Source organism: Puma concolor, chromosome A2, assembly GCF_028749965.1.
Source record: "Puma concolor isolate L17-30 chromosome A2, mPumCon1.1.hap2, whole genome shotgun sequence".
Lineage (NCBI taxonomy): Eukaryota > Metazoa > Chordata > Mammalia > Carnivora > Felidae > Puma > Puma concolor.
Genome location: NC_141668.1, coordinates 48,127,000 through 48,148,033, shown reverse-complemented (window position 1 = coordinate 48,148,033; position 21,034 = coordinate 48,127,000). Strand labels below are relative to the sequence as shown.

Below are 21,034 nucleotides of genomic sequence, written 5' to 3'. Positions count from 1 at the left end.
TCCTCCGTCAGCCTTGCTGGAGCTGGGCTCTCCCCTCTAGGACAGCGTCTTCCAAATGTTTTTTCAAGCACGACCCAAACGAGAATTACATTTTACGTCTTGAACCAGCATCCACGCAGGCACACGTACCCACATCTGACCCAAGATTCTAAAATAATACTTCGTGCTGTGCACGGTGACTTTTGGTGTTCTGCTCGACCTTGTTTTCCAAATAATGTGCTGGTTGCAACCCGCCCAACTGATTTTATGATGCACTAACAAGTTCCAAAGCAAAGTTTAAAAAACGCTGTGCTGGGAGCCCAGGTCAAGGAGCTCTACCTCGATGTACTTTTTTTTCGGCTGGGAAATTCTCCCCCGGCAGGACGAAATGAGGTAGTTGATGAGTAACTACCCCTTGAGCTGAGGGTTTGAGTTCACGGGGAGGCTGCTCCTTGGACCTCAGGGAAGCCACGGGGAGAGCGTGAACCCCTCCTGTGGCCCGTGTCCTCAAGGGAAATGTGGCTGTGCCCCCCACCCCGCTAGGTGCCCCACATGGTCACGCTGCAGGGCTGTGTCAGGCTGAGGCTCACGGCACACTCCAGAGCGCCGGGAGCCTGCTCAGGGCCCCCTGTCCGCAGCCCCGGTGAGCCAGTGCTCTCAAGCCATCAGGACCCTTTCTGTCCGCCTAACCGCCACATCCCCAGCACCCAGGCCGCTGCCGCACCTGTCACTGATGGGAACTCCCCCTACCCTGCCCACACAGTCCACAGGCCGGGACCCACTTCGGGGGGACGATGTATGGGTCTTATGAGGCAGTAACGAAGTGGAGTGGGGCTCGGTGTTGTAGAAGCAAAACAATCCAGCTCCCTCCCACTAGCATAACACCTCCTCCAAGCAGAAATGGGAAGAAAGAGCACAAGTCGGAGCAAATCCAGCAGGGAAGTGTCTCCTCAAGCCCGGCAAAGCCCAGAAAAGGAGAAGAAGGGGCCCCGAACGCCAGCTACCCCATCCACATCTCAGCCTCCTGAGTCCCCGAGTGATTCACTCTCAGCAGGATCCCTTTCCTGGGCCATCTGCCCCGTGCATAGCGGGGAGGTAGAGGAGGGCAGGGCACCTACGAGGGGAGCCCCAGGCCACAGAGTCAGGCAGCCTGGACCAGATTCCAGCTTCTCCTCTTAGGTGGCACCTTGGGCAAGTATTCCCTCACTGCTCTGGGCTCAGTTTCTGCCTCTGTGAAGTGGAAACACTACCAGCCTGCTTTCCGGGACTACTGGAAACATGAGGAATAAGTGGCACAGGCTCTAAATTGTGCCTGGCGCCCAGTCAGGGTGCTGAGTAGACAGTCACTGTTCTCATTACTACGACTGGCGCATGTGTCTTACCAAATCTCCATTATGCCAGTGTTCCTCTGTAATGCGTCTGCCAGCTGGGCAATCCCCTTGGCCGTGATCTGGTTCTGGATAAGCCTGAAAGAAGAACATATCTTGTATCAGATACACGATACTGGATGAAATCTGCCCCCTCCGTTAAGGAGCGGGTAAGGGCATGGTGGGCACGAGACGGGGTCCGGGGAAGCGCTGTGTCCACGTGATGTTTAATCTGGCTGAGGCTGTCCAGATCAGATCTACAGGGCATGTTTTAAGACGTTTAATTTTTTTGGTACATTTCTAGAGTGAGCCTAATAGATCTGTGCACTCACACGTAGATAATTTAATACACGAACCCAGATATGTATGTGTCGGCATTTTTCCCATTTTTTCCTGCAGGGAGGGAAGAGGACGATTCTCCTGCTTCCACTCGTGGGTCCCAGTGGGAAAGCCTCGATAATGGGTCCTCTGAGGGTGCACCCCATTATGTCTAGTTGCAGTGATCCAAATGAAACCAAGGTGTCCAATAGAGCTGGGGAGCCCGGGCGATCTCTGAAGTGCTCCCCTGAGCAGCTATGCTTCCGACCCAAGAAATACACCCAAGAAATTCACCCAAGGCACTGAGGTGTCTCTGCTTCATCACAGGCCCACTCCTCACTCCTGGCTAGTGGTAGAATAAAAGCCTACTGCTCAACTTGACCCTAAGAAATCCTGGCCACTGACCCAAGAACGCAGCCCCACCAGGAAGACAGGGTTGCCCCGTCATGATTGATGAGATTATAGAAATTAGGCGAGAAGGGGCCGACCCCATGAAGAGGCAGTCAGTGCAGTGGTTCAAAGCTCCCCTCCTACACACACACCCTCCACCCCCTACTTCTCAGCCACAGATCCTTGAAGAAATAAGCTTACGCTATCTATGCTTCGGTTGCCTGATCTGTAAAATGGGACTAACCAAGGTTTCAGTGGGAGGATGTATATGTAGGAAGTAGTCCTCACGGTCTCTGCCACAGCACCCGATGGCAGGGAGCACCTGTCACCATTACTGCCCGAGCACACGGGACTGTGGCTGTGCTGTGGAGGGGCCCCAATCTCCCAGCCACATGCCCCAAAGGGGGGCGCCTGGGCTCAGTGGCAGAGGTGATGACTCCCTGGTAAGAACGACCACAATGTAACTCGGACATTTTTGCAAGAGGAGCAAAGATAGAACCTAGAAGTGAGCAGAGAATCGTGCATTCAGCCAAACTCTGCTGCTTCCTAATCCCCTCCTTCACGATTGCCACCACCACCACCACCTACACTTTGCTGGGTGAGCTGCTTCCAGCCAAGACCTGGCAAGAGGCCGGGCAGGAAGGGAGCCAATGAGTATGGCAGTGCTCAGGCGCACCTGTCCCCTGGGGCCACCTTTGAAGACAAGGGCCAGTGTGATCTGTGCACCACCCATCAGCCAAGACTCGCTCTCTAGCCCTGTTCTAGCTCTGTTCTCCCTCCAGGCCGGGCCCCAAGGGAAAGAGATAAAAGAAAGTCTACAGGCCAGGAAAACAACAGCAAAACAGACATAAAAGTAGCACAGTCTGGCTGTTTTGCAGAAATTAACAAGGTTATCTAAAACTCATACAGAGGCGTGCCTGGGTGGCTCAGTCGGTTAAGCGTCCAACTTCAGCTCAGGTCATAATCTCTCGGTCCGTGAGTTCAAGCCCCACGTCGGGGTCTGGGCTGATGGCTCAGAGCCTGGAGCCTGTTTCCGATGCTGTGTCTCGCTCTCTCTCTGCCCCTCCCCCATTCATGCTCTGTCTCTCCCTGTCTCAAAAATAAATAAAACTTAAAAAAAAATTTTTAATAAAAAAATAAAATAAAAATAAAAATAAAACTCATACACAAGCACAAGGGACCCAGAATAGCCCAAACAACCTTGAGAAAGGAGGACAGAGTTGGGAGACTCACCCTTCCTGATTTCAAAACTTACTGCACAGTTAGAACAATCAGGACAGTGTGATCCTGGCATAAAGACAAACAAACGGATCAATGAACTAGAATAGAATGTCCAGAAATACACCCATACATTTATGGTCAATTGAGTTTTGGCAAAAGCGTCAGGGCCATTTAACAGGGAAAGACAGTCTCTTCAACAAGCGGTGCTGGAACAGTGGGACATGCCAAACAAGGAGTTTGGACCCTTTGCCTCATATCACACACAACAATTAGCTCCAGAAATTAGCGTTTAGGATCAAAGACCTCAATGCAAGAGCAAAACTATAACACTTAAAGGAAATCTTAGGTGTCAATCTTTGTGACCTTGGATTACGCAACAGTTTCTCAGTAAAGTATCTAAAGCACAAACAACCAAAGAAAAAATAAATTGGACTTCCATCAAAATGAACAGTGTTTGTGCTTTAAAGGTCACTAACAAGAAAGTGGAAAACCCCACAGAGGAAATACATGCAAATCATGTATCTAGTAAATGTCTAGTATGCAGGATGTATAAAGAGCTCCAATAATTCAGCAATAAAAAGGCAGATAACCCAGGGTGGTCGGATGGTTAAGCGTCTGACTCTTGATTTTGGCTCAGGTCATGATCTCAAGGTTTGTGGGTTCGAGCCCTGTTTCGGGCTCTGCGCTGACAGTGCCTGCTTAGGAGTCTCTGCCCTTCCTTTGCTCGCATGCGTGCACCTGCTCGCTTCCCGCCCTCCCTCTCTAAACCTTAAAAAAAAAAATGGCAAACAAAATTTAAAATGGGCAAAGGATGTGGAGACATTTCTCCAAGAGAGACACACAAAAAGATGCCCAATGTTAGTGGGCATGCAAATCAAAATTAGTTAGTGGAAATGAAAATCAAAACCACAATAAGACACCACTCCACACCCACTAGGATGGCAAGATTCGAAAAGATAGACACTAACGAGTGCTGGTAAGGATGTGGAGAAATGGGAGCCTTCCTACGTGACTGGCGGGAACCTAAAGTAGAGCAGCCACTCTGGAAAACACTTCGGCAGTTCCTCAAAAAGTTCAGAACAGAGTGGCCATTTGCCCCGGCAATTCTATTCCTAAGCATATACCCAAGAGAAATGAAGACGTATGTCCACACGCGGACATGCACACGAATGTCAAAGGCATCATTATTCACAACAATCGAAAAGGTAACGTTATTCACAACAACCAAAAAGTAGAAACAACCCAAATGTCTACCAGCTGATGAACAGACAAAATGTGGAATATCCATATAACGGAGTATCAGCCCTACGGCGCAATGAAGTTCTGACACGTTCTAGGATGTAGATGGGCCTTGAAAACCCACGTAAGTGAAAGAACACAGACAACGAGTCACACATTGTAGGATTCCATTTCTAGGAAATGCCCAGAACAGGCGAATCCACAGAGACAAAAAGTAGATTAAGGACTGGGGGAGAAGGATGGGGAGGCTTAATGCACACTGGTATATTCCAGTGGGGGCGGTGGGGAGGTAAAACTGTCCTACAACTAGATCGTGGTGATGGTTGCACAACTTTGTGAATACGCTAAAAACCACTGACCTATACATTTTATTGTCTTTTTAAGATTTTATTTTTTTAAGTAATCTCTACACCCAGCGTGGGACCGGAACTTCCAAACCTGGAGATTGAGAGTCATAGACTCCACTGACCAAGCCAGCCAGGGGCCCCTGACCTGTACATTTTTAAAGGGTGAATTTTATGCACGTCCATTTTATCTTACAAAATATCTTCTCTTGGGGCATGTGGATGGCTCACTTGGTTAAGCATCTGACTTTGGCTCAGGTCATGATCTTATGGTTCCTGAGTTTGAGCCCCGCGTTGGGCTCAAAGTCCACTTCAGATCTTCTGTCCCTGTCGCTTTCTGCCCCTCCCCCACTCTCACTCACACGTTCTCTCTCAAAAATAAGTAGACTTTAAAACATACTAAAGAGAGAGAAATATATTACTGAGACAGCACATGCGTGCACACACGCAAGCATGAGCTAGGGAGGGGCAGAGAGAGAGGGAGAGAACCCAAGCAGGCTCCATGTGACAGCACAGAGCCCAACATGGGGCTCGATCTCACAAAAATTGGGAGATCATGACCGGAGCTGAAATCAAGAGTCGGGTGCTCAACCGACTGAGCCACCCAGGCACCCCTCAAAAAATGTTTTTGCATTTAAGATTTCATTTTTTAATTTTTAAAAAATATTTATTTTTGAGAGAGAGAGAGAGAGAGAGAGAGAGGATAAGCAGGGGAGGGGCAGAGAGAGACACACAGAATCCGAAGGCAGGCTCCAAGCTCCGAGCTGTCAGTACAGAGCCCGACGTCGGGCTCAAAGCCATGAACTGTGAGATCATGACCTGAGCCAGAGTCAGTCGCTTACCTGACTGAGCCACCCAGGCGCCCCTTAAGATTTTCTTTTTAAATAATCTCTATACCTAACACAGGGCTCACACTTACAAAGCCAAGATCAAGAGTCGCATGCTCTATCAACAGTGCCAGCCAGGCACCCCATCTCAAAAAATATTTTTCAAAAGTAGAACAGGAGAATTACAGGCCAAAATCCCTCATGAAACTAGATGCAAAAATTCTCAATAAGATACTAGCAAATCAAATTCAACAGTACATTAAAAGAATTATTCACCATGATCAAGTGGGATTCATTCCTGGGCTGCAGGGCTGGTTCAGTACTCGCAAGTCAATCAATGTGATACACCACGTTAATAAAAGAGAGGATAAGAACCCTATGATCCTGTCAATAGATGGAGAAAAGCATTTGACAAAATACAGCACCCTTTCTTGATAAAAACCCTCAAGCAAGTTGAGATAGAAGGAACATACATTAACATCATAAAAGCCATATATGAAAGGCCCACAGCTAATATCATTCTCAATGGGGAAAAAGAGCTTTCCCCCTGAGATCAGGAACATGACAGGGGTGTCCACTCTCACTACTGTTGTTCAACATAGTGTTGGAAGTCCTAGTCTCAGCAATCAGCCAAAATGAAATAAAAGGCATCCAAATTGGCAAAGAAGTCAAACGTTCACTCTTTGCAGACGACATGATACTTTACCTGGAAAATCCAAAAGACTCCACCAAAAAACTGCTAGAGCTGATACAGGAATTCAGCAAAGTCACAGGATATAAAATCAATGTACAGAAATCGGCTGCATTTCTATACACCAATAATGAAGCAACAGAAAGAGGAAGCAAGGAATGGATCCCATTTACAACTGCACCAAAAACCATAAATACCTAGGAATAAACCTAACCAAAGAGGTAAAAGATCTGCATACTGAAAACTACCGAAAGCTTATGAAAGAAAGTGAAGAAGACACAAAGAAATGGAAAAACATTCCATGCTCATGTTAACATGTCAATACCACCCAAACCGGTCTACACATTCAATGCAATCTCTATCAAAATAGCACCAGCATTCTTCACAGAACTAGAACAAACAATCCTATCATTTGTGTGGAACCACACAAGACCTCGAATAGCCGAAGTAATGTTGAAGAAAGAAAACCAAAGCTGAGGCATCACAAACACAGACTTTAACTTTTACTACAAAGGTGTAAGCATCAAGACAGTATGGTATTGGCATAAAAACAGACCACAGATCAATGGAATAGAATAGAGAACCCAGAAATGGACTGACAAATATATGGCCAACTAATCTTCGACAATCAGGGAAGAACATCCAATGGAAAAAAGATAGTCTCCTTAGCAAACGGTGCTGGGAGAACTGGACAGCAACATGCAGAAGAATGAAGCTAGACCACTTTCTTACACCATTCACAAAAATAAACTCAAAATGGATAAAGGACCTGAATGTGAGACAGGAAACCATCAGAATCCTACAGGAGAAAACAGGCAGCAACCTCTTTGATCTTGGCTGCAGGAACTTCTTACTTAACATGTCTCTGGAGGCAAGGGAATTGAAAGCAAAAATGAACTATTAGGACCTCATTAAGATAAAAACCTTCTCCACAGCAAAGGAAAGAATCAGCAAAACTAAAAGGCAACCAATAGAAGATATTTGCAAATGACATATCAGATAAGGGGTTAGTATCCAAACTCTATAAAGAACTTATCAAACTCAACACATGAAAAACAAATAATCCAGTGAAGAAATGGGCAAAAGACATGAACAGACACTTTTTCTTTTTTTTTTATTTTAAAAAAAATTTTTTTTTCAACGTTTATTTATTTTTGGGACAGAGAGAGACAGAGCATAAACGGGGGAAGGTCAGAGAGAGAGGGAGACACAGAATCGGAAACAGGCTCCAGGCTCTGAGCCATCAGCCCAGAGCCTGACGCGGGGCTCGAACTCACAGACCGCGAGATCGTGACCTGGCTGAAGTCGGACGCTTAACCGACTGCGCCACCCAGGCGCCCCCAGACACTTTTTCAAAGACATCTGGAGGGCTAACAGACACATGAAAAGATGCTCAACATCATTCATCATCAGGGAAATACAAGTCACAACCACAATGAGATATTATCTCACACCAGTCAGAGTGGCTAAAATGAACAACTCAGAAAACAACAGAGGTTGGAGAAAATGGAACACTTTTGCACTGCTGGTGGGAATGCAAACTGCTACAGCCACTCTGGAAAACAGTGTGAAGATTCCTCAAAAAATGAAAAATAGAACTACTCTACAACACAGCAATTGCATTACTAGGAATTTACCCAAAGGCTACAAAAATGCTGATTCAAAGGGGCACACGCACCCCAATGTTTATAGCAATGCTATCAACAATAGCCAAATTATGGAAAGAACCCAAATGTCCATTGACTGATGAATGCATAAAGAAGATGTACAAACATAAAATGGAATACTACTCGGCAATGAAAAAGAATGAATCTTGACATTTATAACAATGTGGATGGAACTGGAGGGTATTATGCTAAGCAAAATCAGTCAGTCAGAGAAAGACATATACGATTTCAGTCATATGTGGAATTTAAGAAACACACCAGATGAACATAGGGGAAGGGAAGGGAAAAATAAGATAAAAACAGAGAGGAAGGCAAACCATAAGAGACCCTTAAATACAGAGAACAAACTGAGGATTGCTGGAAGGGGTGGGGTTGGGAGGTGGATTAAATGGGTGACAGGCATTGAGGAGGGCAGTTGTTGGGATGAGCACTGGGTGTCATATACAAGAGATGAATCACTGGGTTCTACTCCTGAAGCCAAGACTATACTGTATGTTAACTAACTTGAAGGTGGATGGATGGATGGATGGATGGATGGAAGGAAGGAAGGAAGGAAGGAAGGAAGGAAGAAAAGGACTCAAAAAGAAAAAAAAGGAAACAAAACAGATGAACATATGGGAGGGGGGAAAAGAAAGAGGTAAGTAAGACAGAAGAGACTCTTCAGCATAGAGAACAAACTGAGGGTTGATGGAGGGAGGCGGGTGGGAGATGGGCCACATGGGTGATGGGCATTAAGGAGGGCATTTGTTGCAATGAGCATTGGGTGTTGCATGTGATGAATCACTGAATTCTGCTCCTGAAACCAATACTGCACTGTATGCTAACTAGAGTAAAAATTGAAAAAAAAACTTGAAAAGTAAATAATAAATAAAAGTAGCACAGCCTGAAATTCTGAGGTTCTCTGAGTTACCATAAATGTTTCAACGTCTGGTTGACTTTCAGCATCTCTGCCAAGCTCTCTGCCACTTCATCATCGAGTTCATTTTTGGTGAGCCTAGAAAAGAAAGCAAGTGTTTACTCAGGAGAGCCCTACCTGGCACACATTTTTAAATGAGTTCTCAGAAGTGGGATCCCAGCCCAGATCTCTCCAGCTCATGCTGCTAATCGCTTGCTGAACTGAGCAAACAGACAGGCCCCAACCCCAGCCTCTGAGCCCCAGAGACAATAAATAAGGCTCATTTCTAGTGCAAATCCTGTCCCCAAGCTCCTACTCCTTAGTCCTGCTGCCACAGAGGAGCCCACGTTCCCTGCCCATCTTTGCTGCGCCCTCCGTTCTCACAGAAGCTAGGGGCTAAGGCCCACTTCCCCCAAGTCTCCCTGAACACCCCTGACAGCACGTTACCAAAAAGTCTGTCATATGAAGACCTAGAAAAGCCTGCCAACTGCACGTTAAAATGTGCTCAACGCTTTGCTCTGAGGCCAGTTGCGAAGGACCCAAGTTCAGTGAGTCAAGGTTCAGGAAGCCTCTTAGTTGTTCCTAAAAGCAGCAGTGGTCTGGATAAAGCACTCAGGACTAGAAGCTCCCGGCTGTAAACAGGATTGGACCCTGTCACGCCAGTGGATGAAAGAATAAATAAGGAAAAAGAATGACATAGAACATTAAACAATCGTTCCTCAAAGGGCAATTTCGTAGCATCTAGCTGAATTTTAAATGTGTTATACTTTGAGTCAACGATCACACTTCCGTGTGCAAAGATGTACGCACAAGGATCTACACATGCAGTACCGATCGCCGCGTTACACGCTTATACTGTGAAATGTGAACACATGTAAGCATCGGCAGAGGCTTCTGGGAAACTAAACTGCAAACACCCATTCAATGGGACGCTGTGCAGCCCTTCGAGGGAACGTGGGGTAGAGAGAATGAGGCAGAAGATGACGCTATTTAAGAGTGCTCCGGAGCCAGACATGCCGGGCGTGTGTCGCCTACTGGCACGACAACCTCAGGTGGGTGGCTTAACTTCTCTGGGCCTGGGTTTTCTCACCAGAGAAATAAGGGTGAACAGTCATGGTACAGACATTATGGGGTGGCTGTGAGTCAACACGTATAAAAGGCAGAGAATAATGCATGCTGTACCATCAGCCCTCGAGAAATGCTGGGTATTGGCATTCTTACTATCTGTGTAGAGTAGTGGTTCTCAGCTGGGTGCTTTCCCCTCCAGGGGACATTTGTCAACATCTGGAGACATTTTTGATCATCACAATTGTCGGGGGAGGGGGGGGGGACGTACTGCTAATGGGTAGATGCCTGGGATCCTGTGAAACATCCTATACTGAACAGGACAGCCTCTTACAAGAAAGATGATTTGGACCAAAATGTCAATAGTGTCGAGACGGAGAAATCCTGACATAAGAGGACATGTAAAATGCAGACACTACACGGTTGAGATGTTTTTTAAAGTCATTTGCTAAATGCTATTCCATGTTGTAAGAAAAGCGATATACATACAAGCATGCATTCAAGTGCTAGGAGGCTAGAAGAGAAAGGTTCTATCTGGGAAACACAAGGGAGGAAGTACTTTCCCTTCCGACTTTTCGAGTTTCTTACAGGTTTTTTTTTTTTTTTTTTAGCTATTTCTTTTAAAAACATTTTTAAGGATTTTGTTTAGAGGAAAACCATTGAAAATACATCTAATGGCCAGCAGGTCTAGTATCAGAACTCTCAAGATGATGACACTGTCGTGCTTAACCAACTTCGCTGATAGCTCCCTCCCTTGGAAGGCAAGTAGAGAAAGTACAAAGAAATAAAATTGAAATAGAGCAAATGAGAAAAAGGAAACCAAAACCAAAAAAAAAAGCACTGTCAGAAGGCAGCATACACTAAATGAGTACGAAGAGGGGTGAGGAACATGGGCTTCTGGGGAGAGGTGACAGGTGGGCTGGGACCTGAAGGCCAAATCGTGATGTGGCTGCTGGGGAAGGAGGAAGCAGCATGAAGAAGGCAGTTTAAGAGGAGGTAGGGAGAAAAGTTTGAGCCAAGTGCATGAAGGTTGGACTCTGCAAGGCGTATCTGAGGGTCTCCTAAGCGTCATCCTGACAGAATGGCCAGCCTTCGGGTTTTCCTGAGGCTGAGGCTGGCAAAGGCGGCTAAGGTGGAACCCATGCTCCTGGGGTCCCCGTCCCCCTTCTGTACACCTGTCTGTGCTTCTAGGAATGGCTGCTTTCTATTCCAGGAAGAAATTAAAACTATCAACCCAACCCTGAGGAAAGGCCTAGAGCCTTTTCAATTAAAAGGCGGCTTTTCAGTTAGGATTCCAGGCTGTGCAGTCTCTGGAAGAGTCCCTGAGACCCAGCCTCTCAAAATGGCTTTGCTCATTACCAGAATATTCTCAGAGAGGTGTTCCACTGCAGGGCCTGGGCGAGGCTCTTTCCACCCTCCGTAGAGATGCCGTTGAATGCAAGACTAGGAAGGAAAACACTTGGGGTCAATTATCAGAGACACGTCTACACTTGGCTTTGGCTTCAGTGACCGAAACACCCGGAAGATGCTGCTGGGAGGTGGCTCCTGACTTGAGGCAGGAAGCAGAAGTGCTCAGCCTTGCCTGCTGTTGTTCCAGAGCATACTCCCCGAGCATCAGGACAGGCACAGATGTGTCAAGGAGAGTCCAGACAGGACATGGAACACCAGTGAGACCTGGTCACAGGCACACGGGGGGGGGGCTCTGCTTCAGGTGGCTGACGTTCTCCAGGTGCCCATCGATGAGACCCGGAGAAGTTTCCTCTGTTCTCATAAAGAAGAAAGTCTGCTACTGCCCCCACTATGTTGGACTCTCTTTCAGTGTTAGGAAGGACCCGAGCAACACGGAGATGCCCAAGTCTCCGAGGTTTGGCCCGAGGCCTCCAGGAAGGCCAGGGAGGAGGAGGTCTTTACCGAGATGAAGGGTCCCCCTCTGTCTCAGCACCGTCCTGTGAATGTGGAACGGATGGCATCCCTTCCACCCAGTTTTGTCTGGACTTAAGAATTCCACCCCACTTCCAACTCCCAAGGGACCTGGGCAGACTGCTGAGAGGTCTCTTCCCCGCCGTGGCAATGGCCTAGGTCTTAATCCGGGTGGTGGTTACCCTGGTGTGTACATTCGTCAAGTCACCAAGCTGAACGACGAACAGTAATGCCTCTTACGTGTCAATAAAGATGTTCTTTAAAAAATCCCACACACGCACACGCAAATACCTTCTCTCTTAGGAAAGCCAACCACCCGCGTCCCTTCGGCTCCTCCCTGGCAACCACGAGGTACAACCGAGTGACCAGGTTGGACCCTGGGGACAGCGGGTCTTGGAAGGCAGCGCTTACCTCAGGTTGGTCAGGCTGGGGTGGTTCCTCAGAGCCTCTGCAAAGGCCTTTGCTCCTTCGTCACCGATTCTGTTGCCCCACATCCTGAGGGCAGAGGCAAGACGGTGAACGTTAGCCTGCGCTCACCACTCACTTTCTGCTGGTGGCCGAGCCCACGGGACACTCACCAGCAGATGTCTGTCCTCTGTCCCTGGAGCCGTGGCCTGGAGCAGATTCCCACACCAGCCCCTTAGTGAGCTGCTCTCGGTTTCCAATTCAAAGGGAAATGTAAGGGTAAGAGCAGCAGAAGCCTCGGGAACAGAAGCCCATCAGATAGTTGCACAATTAGAGACTAAGTTCACGCCGCTGGGCTTTCCAAGAGGCGTTGGGGGGGGGGGAGGTGTCTGAGCACAAGGCAGTCCCAGATGCCCCTCGAGGAGGAGACAGGTTTGCAGAAGCCTAAACAGGAGGCCTGTGGAATTGCCAACTCCAGCATCCATTTGGCTCGGTGCCGGGGCGCGAGACATTGGTGAAGACACAGTCAGTCTTCCAGGAAGCAAAGATCAGGAAGCACCCTTGGAAACACCACCAGCAACGCTGCTTTTCCGGAAGAGGCCCCTACTACAGCGTGCTGGCGGGCCGATGTGGTCTAGGGGGGAGCTGCAATAATGAAGCCTCGCCCCCTCCTTCCCCACAGCGGATAACCTGCGAGGGTCTGCGCGGCAGGATGCTGGGCTCCAGAGCCACACCGCTGGCCTCCCGTTTTAACTGGATTTTTATCTGGATTTAAGGTTCACTTGGGTGAATGATATAAGCTCTTGGATCTTTGTCTCCTCATCAGTAAAATGGGGCTAATAAGAAAATTCCCCCTAGAGTCATTACGAGGATTAAGTTAGTTAACATATGCAAAGCCCTTAGAACAGCACCTGGCCTATGGCAGGCGACAGCTATTGTTATTAGGCTGAGGGCACTGCCTGCCCAGCCCATGCACAGCGGACCTGGGGCTGCCTGGGCACCATGCCCCGTGCCCTGCCACCATCCCTCCTGGGGACGCTAAAGCCCTGGAATGAATTCTCAGTATTTTGTACAGAGAGTATGTGTACAGGAGGAGGTGGAGGAAAGGGGAACCTCTTAACACGCCAACTGGTGCAGCCACTGTGGAAAACAGTATGGAGGTTCCTCAAAAAGGTAAAAATAGAATTATCCTATAATCCAGCAATTGCACTACTAGGTATTTACCCAAAGAGTACAAAAATACAGATTTGAGAGGGCACAGGCACCCCCATGTTTATAGCAGCACTATCAACAATAGCCAAAGCATGGAAAGAGTCCCAATGTCCATCGACGGATGAATGCATAAAGCAAATGTGATAGATATAGACAACGGAATATTACTCGGCCATTCAAAAGACTAAATCTTGCCACTTCCACCAATGTGGACGGAGTTAGATTGTATTATGCTGAGCGAACTAAGTCAGAGGAAGTCAGAGGTGGCTCAGACGGTTAAGCGTCCAACTCTTGGTTTCAGCTCAGGTCATGATCTCACAGTTTGTGGGTTCCAGCCCCACGCCGGGCTCTGCCGCTTACAGTACAGAGCCTGCTTGGGATTCTGTGTCTCCCTCTCTCTGCCCCTCCCCGCCTCGCTCCCTCAAAATTAAATTTAATAAATATAAAATAAAATAGGCACTGGCTGTAATGAGCACTGGGTGTTATATGTAAGCAATGACTCTCTAAATTCTACTCCTGAAACTAATATTATACTATATGTTAACTAACTGGAATTTAAATAAAAACTTGAAACTACAAAAAAAAAAAAAAAGTACGTGTACTATACAATTGAACGATATCAAATTTTTAATGAAGGGGAAAACTACTCATGAGATTAAGTGAAAAGGAATAAAATTCTGTACATATAGCCTGACCTCTACTAGAGTTTAAAAAAAAATTTTTTTTTAACGTTTATTTATTTTTGAGACAGAGAGAGACAGAGTGTGAATGGGGGAGGGCCAGAGAGAGAGGGAGACACAGAATCCGAAACAGGCTCCAGGGTCCAAGCTGTCAGCACAGAGCCTGACGTGGGGCTCGAACTCACGGACCGTGAGATTATGACCTGAGCTGAAGTCGGCCGCCCAACCGACTGAGCCACCCAGGCGCCCCTCTACTAGATTAAAAAAAAACCAGTGGCGAGCACACGCTGCATGAGAGAACACGAAAGCTTAACCGACCTCAGGTGTTGACAATATTTCCGAGATGATATTTATTATCTTTTTTGTATTCGTCACAGTTTCCAGATAAAGTTATCGGTGTTTCTTTTGTAATCAGGTAAAAATTATAACGCTATAAAAAGCTTTTTTAAAAAGCCTCTGGAGTCCAAACCATAATGAGATACCACCTCGTCCCTGTTAGGGTGGTTACCATCAAAAAGAGCAGAAAATGACAAGAGATGGGGAGGGGAGGGCACGGAAAACCTGGATGCACTGCTGGTGGGAAACAGTGTGGTGGGCCCTCACAAAATTAAAGACAGAATCACCAGGGGCTCCTGGGTGGCTCAGTCAGTTAAGCATCCAGCTTCAGCTCAGGTCATGATCCCATGGTCCGTGAGTTCGAGCCCTGCGTCGGGCTCTGTGCTGACAGCTCAGAGCCTGGAGCCTGTTTCCGATTCTGTGTCTCCCTCTCTCTCTGCCCCTCCCCAACTTGTGCTCACGCACTCCCTATCTTAAAAATAAACATTAAAAAAAATTATTTTAAAATAGAATGACCAGGGGCGCCTGGGTGGCTCAGTCGGTTAAGCGTCCGACTTCGGCTCAGGTCATGATCTCACAGTCCATGAGTTCGAGCCCCGCGTCGGGCTCTGTGCTGACAGCTCAGAGCCTGGAGCCTGTTTCCGATTCTGTGTCTCCCTCTCTCTCTGCCCCTCCCCAACTTGTGCTCACGCACTCCCTATCTTAAAAATAAACATTAAAAAAAACTATCTTAAAATAGAATGACCAGCCGATCCAAAAATTCCACTTCTGGGGACACAGCCCCCAGAAATCGATGAGACATTTGAACGCCCACGTTCATAGCAGCACTGTTCACGGTCGCTAAAATGTGGAAGCCACCCAAGTGCCCAGATGAATGGACAAGATATATCCAATGAACCGCTACTCAGCCTTAAAAAGGAAGGAAATTCCAACACATGCTACAACACAGATGAACCTCGAGGACCCTGGGCTGAGTGAAGGAAGCCAGTGACAAAGCGACACATGCTGTATGACTCCACTTAGGTGACGTACTCACGGCAGTCAAATTCACAGGGACAGGTAGCAGAAGGGTGGTGGCCAGGGGCTGGGAGGAAGGGAGAAGGGGGAATTATCGTCTAACGGGTAGAGAGTCGCTTTTTTGCAAGATGGAAAGGGTTCTGGAGATGGATGGGGGTGATGGCCGCACGACTACGCAATAAACAAAACAAAACACAACAAGCCCCCGGGGGCACCTGGGTGTCTCAGTCGCTTAAGCGTCAGACTTCAGCTCGGGTCATGATCTCACGGTTCATGAGTTCAAGCCCCACATCGGGCTCTCTGCCATCCGCACAGAGCCTGCCTGGGATCCTCTGTCCTCCTCCCTCTCTGCCCCTCCTCCACTCCCACACATGCTCACTCGCTCTCTCTAAAATCATAAATCTTCTTAAAACGCCTTCCCAAGATGAAGAACATCGGCCCGCAGAAGCTTACCACCTCGGGCTAGAACGGCACCCCCTCCGTTTGCTGGTGGCCATCACAGACTTGTGCAGCAATGAAATAAAAGTCTGCACAGCTGACTTCCCCAAACGGTTCCCGGTCCCCATGCAGAAGCCAGAGGGCGCCAGGGAGGATGCCCTCTGCGGCCTCCCCACAGCCGGCGCTCTCGCGCCCAGGACAGGCTCAGGTGCCTCTGCCTCTACTCACCCAACTTCAAAGATGGACTTGCTCTTCTTCACAGCCAGGGCGAGACACTTTCCTCCTTCACTCGTTATTTTGTTCTCCCCCAGTCTGCAGAGAGAGCCGTGCGCACGTCAGCTCCCAGCTGTGAGGGGACTCCGCCGTCGGCACCCGCGTCCCCAGCGCGGGGCCCCTCTTGGGAGGTGTGGGCTTTGCCCTGGGACCCGCGGCACCCATGCCCTGGGCTTCCTCTCGAGGAAGGACCCAAAGCCCTAAGGAGAGCCGCCGGATTCCTCTCCAGGAGGTGGTCGCGGTCTCTGCCGAAACTTAGGGACCCGTAAATAACTGCCTTTAAACGTCACTTGTTTCCATCAGCAGGCCAGGGAGGCGCCCCGTTCAAGTGCAAGTGGCCAGCCTGTGTGTGTTCCCGGCCCCAGTGCCGTTCCAGGGGCTCCTCCGGGCCTGGCGCTCCGTCACCTTTGGCAGAGCATTTCTGTGACGGGACCAAGGATCAAGCCCCTGCTTGCAACCAGGTGGGTGCTAGGTCTGAATGGCTGTGTTCCCCCCCCCCCCCCAAATCCATTTTCTCAAATCCTAACCCCTAAAGTGATGGGATTAGGAGGCAAGGCCCTTGGAGGTGATTCGGTCGTGAGGGTGGAGCCGTCACAAATGGGATCAGTGATTTATTAGAAGAGGCCCCACACAGCTCCCTTGCCAAGATTTCCCCCCAAGGCAGGTGGCCCTGCCTCACCCTCAGGGCACGATCCCCCCCCCCCCCCCCCCCCCCCCCCCCCCGTCAGCTCTCCTTCCCACACACAGGTCTCTCAATTTGACTCACTTGGCCTGGGGCAAGCGGAAGGCTTTAGGGCGAGTGCACCTTCTGGTGACTTATATTCTGTGTCTGAATGATGAAGGGGTGACCCACAGGGGCTCCCGAATAAGCCGCCACACCCAGCCCACTCACTTCAAGTGCGTGAGGCCCTTGCACTCGTCCAGGATTCTGGCGATGTACCGGGCTCCGACATCGGTGATCTGGTTGTTATACAGGCTTGGAGAGAGAGCACAGCGTGAGACTTTGGGACCCCCGGCGTCGGCTTTTTGGGTTTTTTTTTTTTTTTCTTGGTACAGTTGACACAGTGTTGCATTACTTTCAGGTGTACAACATAGTGAATCCACAGGTCTACGAGTTATGCTATGTTCACTACAAGCGTGGCCACCATTGGTCACCAGACGATGCTCTCACAGTATCATCATGTTCCTTGCGCTGTCTGTCCCTTTTATTCTCGCGTCCCCACGGGACATTTTTAAGTGGGTATGTGCTGGCTGCCGATACCTGAAGTCTGGGCTGAAAGGAGAGAGGAGGGGCACACAGAGAGCAGTTTGGGGCTCGGGGGTCTCGAAGGCCGGGTGCAGAGCCAGCTCCGCCACTTTCCCAGCCTCTGCTTCTGCCTCTGCGATGAGGAGGAAGAATCACCGTGCCCCCACGGGGTCATTAGGATGATTATGTGCGACCAGTCAAGCAGCAAGTGATGGGTATTTTTCGATTAGGGTCACAAGCAGCAGCTTGAGGGACAGTGAGTGTTGGAAGCTCCCGTCTCCCTGTTAGTCATTTTACCGCCTCGTACCAATTCAACAAGAAGGCAGAAAAAAGCGGAAAGTGGTAAACAGACAGGTTTCAAGTGCTCAGCAGTTTGGCGACTGATGTGGAGCCTTTTGTGGGCTTTATCCCAACTGCTCTGAATATTCATACGTTTTGCTGCAGGTAGATTCAATTACTTGAAACCCGGGTAATGCCCTCGACCTCACTGGCCATATCACTTTTACACGGCACATACACTGACTCCGGATTTGTGTCTTTCGCTCAGGGCTCTGGATGAGGGACTGTGGATCCACAATCTAATACGTAAACAGCATCTGGCATTTATAAAAGGCAGCCCTAGCCACTCCCTCAGCAACCCCCAGTCACCGCTTGTAAAATACTGGCCTGGATTAGCATCTCAAGAGACAAGTGAAAGACACTTCTGGGCTTGCTCAAAGAGTGGGCTGCTGGCCGAGCCAAGAGCAGAACCCAAGACTCCTGGCCCCCTGTCCAGGGCTCTTTCTGGTGGCTCGGCCATCATTCCAACCCTCCAGTGACTCGCACGAACGGCAGTTTCCTGCTCCTCTGTATTATTACTACACAACTGATCTGGTGCTGTTGAGGAATACGTACCCTAAAAACGTCAGAATTTTGTATTTGGTCAGCTCTTCACATAACACCTTTACTCCACTGTCAGTGATCTGGTTTACGCTGAGTCTGAAACAAAACAGCAAAGGAAGTTGAATCACGGCAGCTGCTCACTATGGAGGAGTATGAAGGCCACAAGATCCAGAAGCCTGTAGGTCCTGGAGTTTTCCCAGCTATAAACGCTCCCCTGAGACAGTGGCCATGGCAGTCAGCCACAGAGCTCCTAAAGGATCTGGGCGTCGTGGGGCCAACAGACCCACGTGGAACTGGCCTGTCAGCAAGACTACAGCAGAGCCCTGACTCGACATGAGGGCTACGAGAGACACATAAAGGACATGTGAGGCCGGTCACCTCTGACAGCCTGCATTTGCGGGTGGCCTACATGTCGGTCAGGCCTTCTCTGTGGCTCTCACAACACAGCAGGGGCTGTGGATTTGGAAACGTGTGAAGCGGCTTGTAGTGATGGCAAGGCTCGGGGAGGGAAGGCCCTGCCACCTGGCAAGGGGGGGCCAGAGCTATCAGGTGTCCTGCGAAAGGCTGGACAGTCCCCACGAGAACTGTCTCACCCGCAGCGCCAACAGCCTCCCCATCTGGAGGTCACATTTACAGATGGGGGCAGGAAAAGAGAGCCTTCGGGATGATGGATCTCTCCTGCACAAGGGCCGGCCATTCACGGGAACTGTTCTGCACGGTCCCTGTACTAACAGGATATTTTGATGTAGCTAATATGTGAATTTTTTTTTTTTTTTTTTTACTACCAAGTAATCTGTGTAACAAACTACCCTGATTTTCTCAATCCTTCACCCCATCATCTACATGAGGCTGAGGGACAGAGGGAGGCTCAGGGATGGAGGAGAGTGAGGGAGCAGGGGTGGGTGAGACAGTAATCCAAGGGTCAGCAAACTTTTTCTGTAAAAGGCCACAGAGCAAATATGTGAGGCTCTGAGGACCATGTGGTCTCTATTGCAATTATTTGGCTCCATAGTATGAAGCAACTGTCGGGCGCCTGGGTGGCTCAGTCAGTTAAGCGCCCGACTTCAGCTCAGGTCATGAACTCATGGTTTGTGAGTTCGAGCCCCGCATGGGGCTCTGTGCTGACAGCTCAGAGCCTGGAGCCTGCTTCCGATTCTGTGTCTCCCTCTCTCTCTGCCCCTCCCCCACTTCTGCTCGCGCGCTCTCTCAAAACTGAATAAACAGTAAAAAAAAAAATGTTTTTATAGTGTGAAGCAGCTGATATGTAAACATATGGGTGTGGCTATGTTCCAATAAAACTTTATTTACAAACACAAACCCTGGAACAAACTGTGCCAGCAAGCTAACCTCTCTAACATGAAAGGCTGAACACGTTTGATTTTTAGGCCACGTCAAAATGATCAGGTCAGCTACTCAGGGCCCCTCCTCCCATGGTGCCCACCTTGGTGCTGGGGCACACTGTGTACACACACTGCGTGGCCATCCCAGGGTGGCAGAGGCTGCTAGTCACTTCCAATATCTGTGCTTTCTTAGAAATAGGATCCCCCATTTTTTGAACTGGGCGCATGATTAAGTTTGCCCCTATGAAATGTAAGCAGAAGTCTCATTAGCCATAGCTGACAAGTTCTCAAAAGAATGAGGTATGTCCTTCTTTGCTTGCCCCTTCTTCTTCCTGGAGGCTGGAACGTCAACAGAATGGCTGGAACTAAGCAGCCATATTGGGCCAAGAGGTGGAAATCAGGTAGGGCAGCAAGGCCACTGTAAGGCTGAAGACAGCCTGGGCTCCAAAGATAGCTACTTGGGGCAGGAGCACCACCTTGGAGCACTCCATCTTAGGAGATGAGCACAGGGAGGCCACGGTGTGTGAGAGTGCCCCAGGTGGAGAGCACAGACCTGGGCTCCTTGCATCTCACTGCCCCCACATAAAGTACACTCTAGCATTGGTGTAACAGGTATCCAGAACCAGTTCCAAATCCCCTCTCCCCATCAGAAATGCATGAGCCAAGTTATGGAGAACTGATACCGTCAGAGAGATTTACAGGCTGTCTTTTATACAGGAAATGCTAACAGGAGAAAGCAGACTGGCCTCCTTCCTCTAAACCATCAAACAGGAAACCACTCGAAAGTGAGCATTCTGTACTAAGATCCCTGGCAGCTCAGGGCAGCTGGCTTTGATCGTGGAAAGTAACAGAGGCCAGTGAGCACACAGTCTGCTTTTTATGCAATCCCAAAAGCACCCACGTGCCAGAAACCCCTCACTGGCTATCTTTGAGCCTCCCATGAATCTCAAAAGATTCATTCTTTAGGATTTTGCCTCTACCATGGCCCTGCTGTGTGACCTTGAGAACATCTCTGTGCCTCCACACCCTCGTTTGCCAAAATGAAGGTAAGAGTCCCTACCACCTTAGAGGGTTGCTAAGAGGATTAAATCAGATAAAGTTTGCAATGCACTTCACCCTTTCTCAATAAACGCCAGTTGTTATTACTGTAATTGCTAGGATACCAGCGTCTCCTTCTTCCAGATGAGGGCTCAGAGAGGTTAAGCAACTCACTCGATGCCCAGCCGGGGCCGACCCAGTTCTGCCCGCTGCGGAGGCTTCTCTCCCAGCTGTCTGCCACTGT

At 48.9% G+C, this 21,034-nt stretch overlaps 1 protein-coding gene across 10 annotated transcripts in view; it reads right to left on the bottom strand.

Moving 5' to 3' along the window:
- The window catches only part of NOD1 (nucleotide binding oligomerization domain containing 1), a 93,715-nt gene that overhangs the window by 11,482 nt on the left and 61,199 nt on the right, over positions 1-21,034 (bottom strand). For 7 of the 10 annotated variants that reach the window (XM_086693355.1, XM_086693345.1, XM_086693335.1 and 4 more), the window contains 7 exons: positions 18,425-18,508; positions 17,177-17,260; positions 16,240-16,323; positions 12,335-12,418; positions 11,363-11,446; positions 8,954-9,037; positions 1,362-1,445 (listed from right to left, as the gene is read on the bottom strand). In XM_086693355.1, the coding sequence (XP_086549481.1) occupies positions 1,362-1,445; positions 8,954-9,037; positions 11,363-11,446; positions 12,335-12,418; positions 16,240-16,323; positions 17,177-17,260; positions 18,425-18,508 (588 nt within the window). Of the gene's footprint in view, positions 1-1,361; positions 1,446-8,953; positions 9,038-11,362; positions 11,447-12,334; positions 12,419-14,555; positions 15,641-16,239; positions 16,324-17,176; positions 17,261-17,296; positions 17,558-18,424; positions 18,509-21,034 lie in introns of those variants that run through there. The other 3 variants (XM_086693379.1, XM_086693383.1, XM_086693390.1) reach the window with 3 other exon arrangements.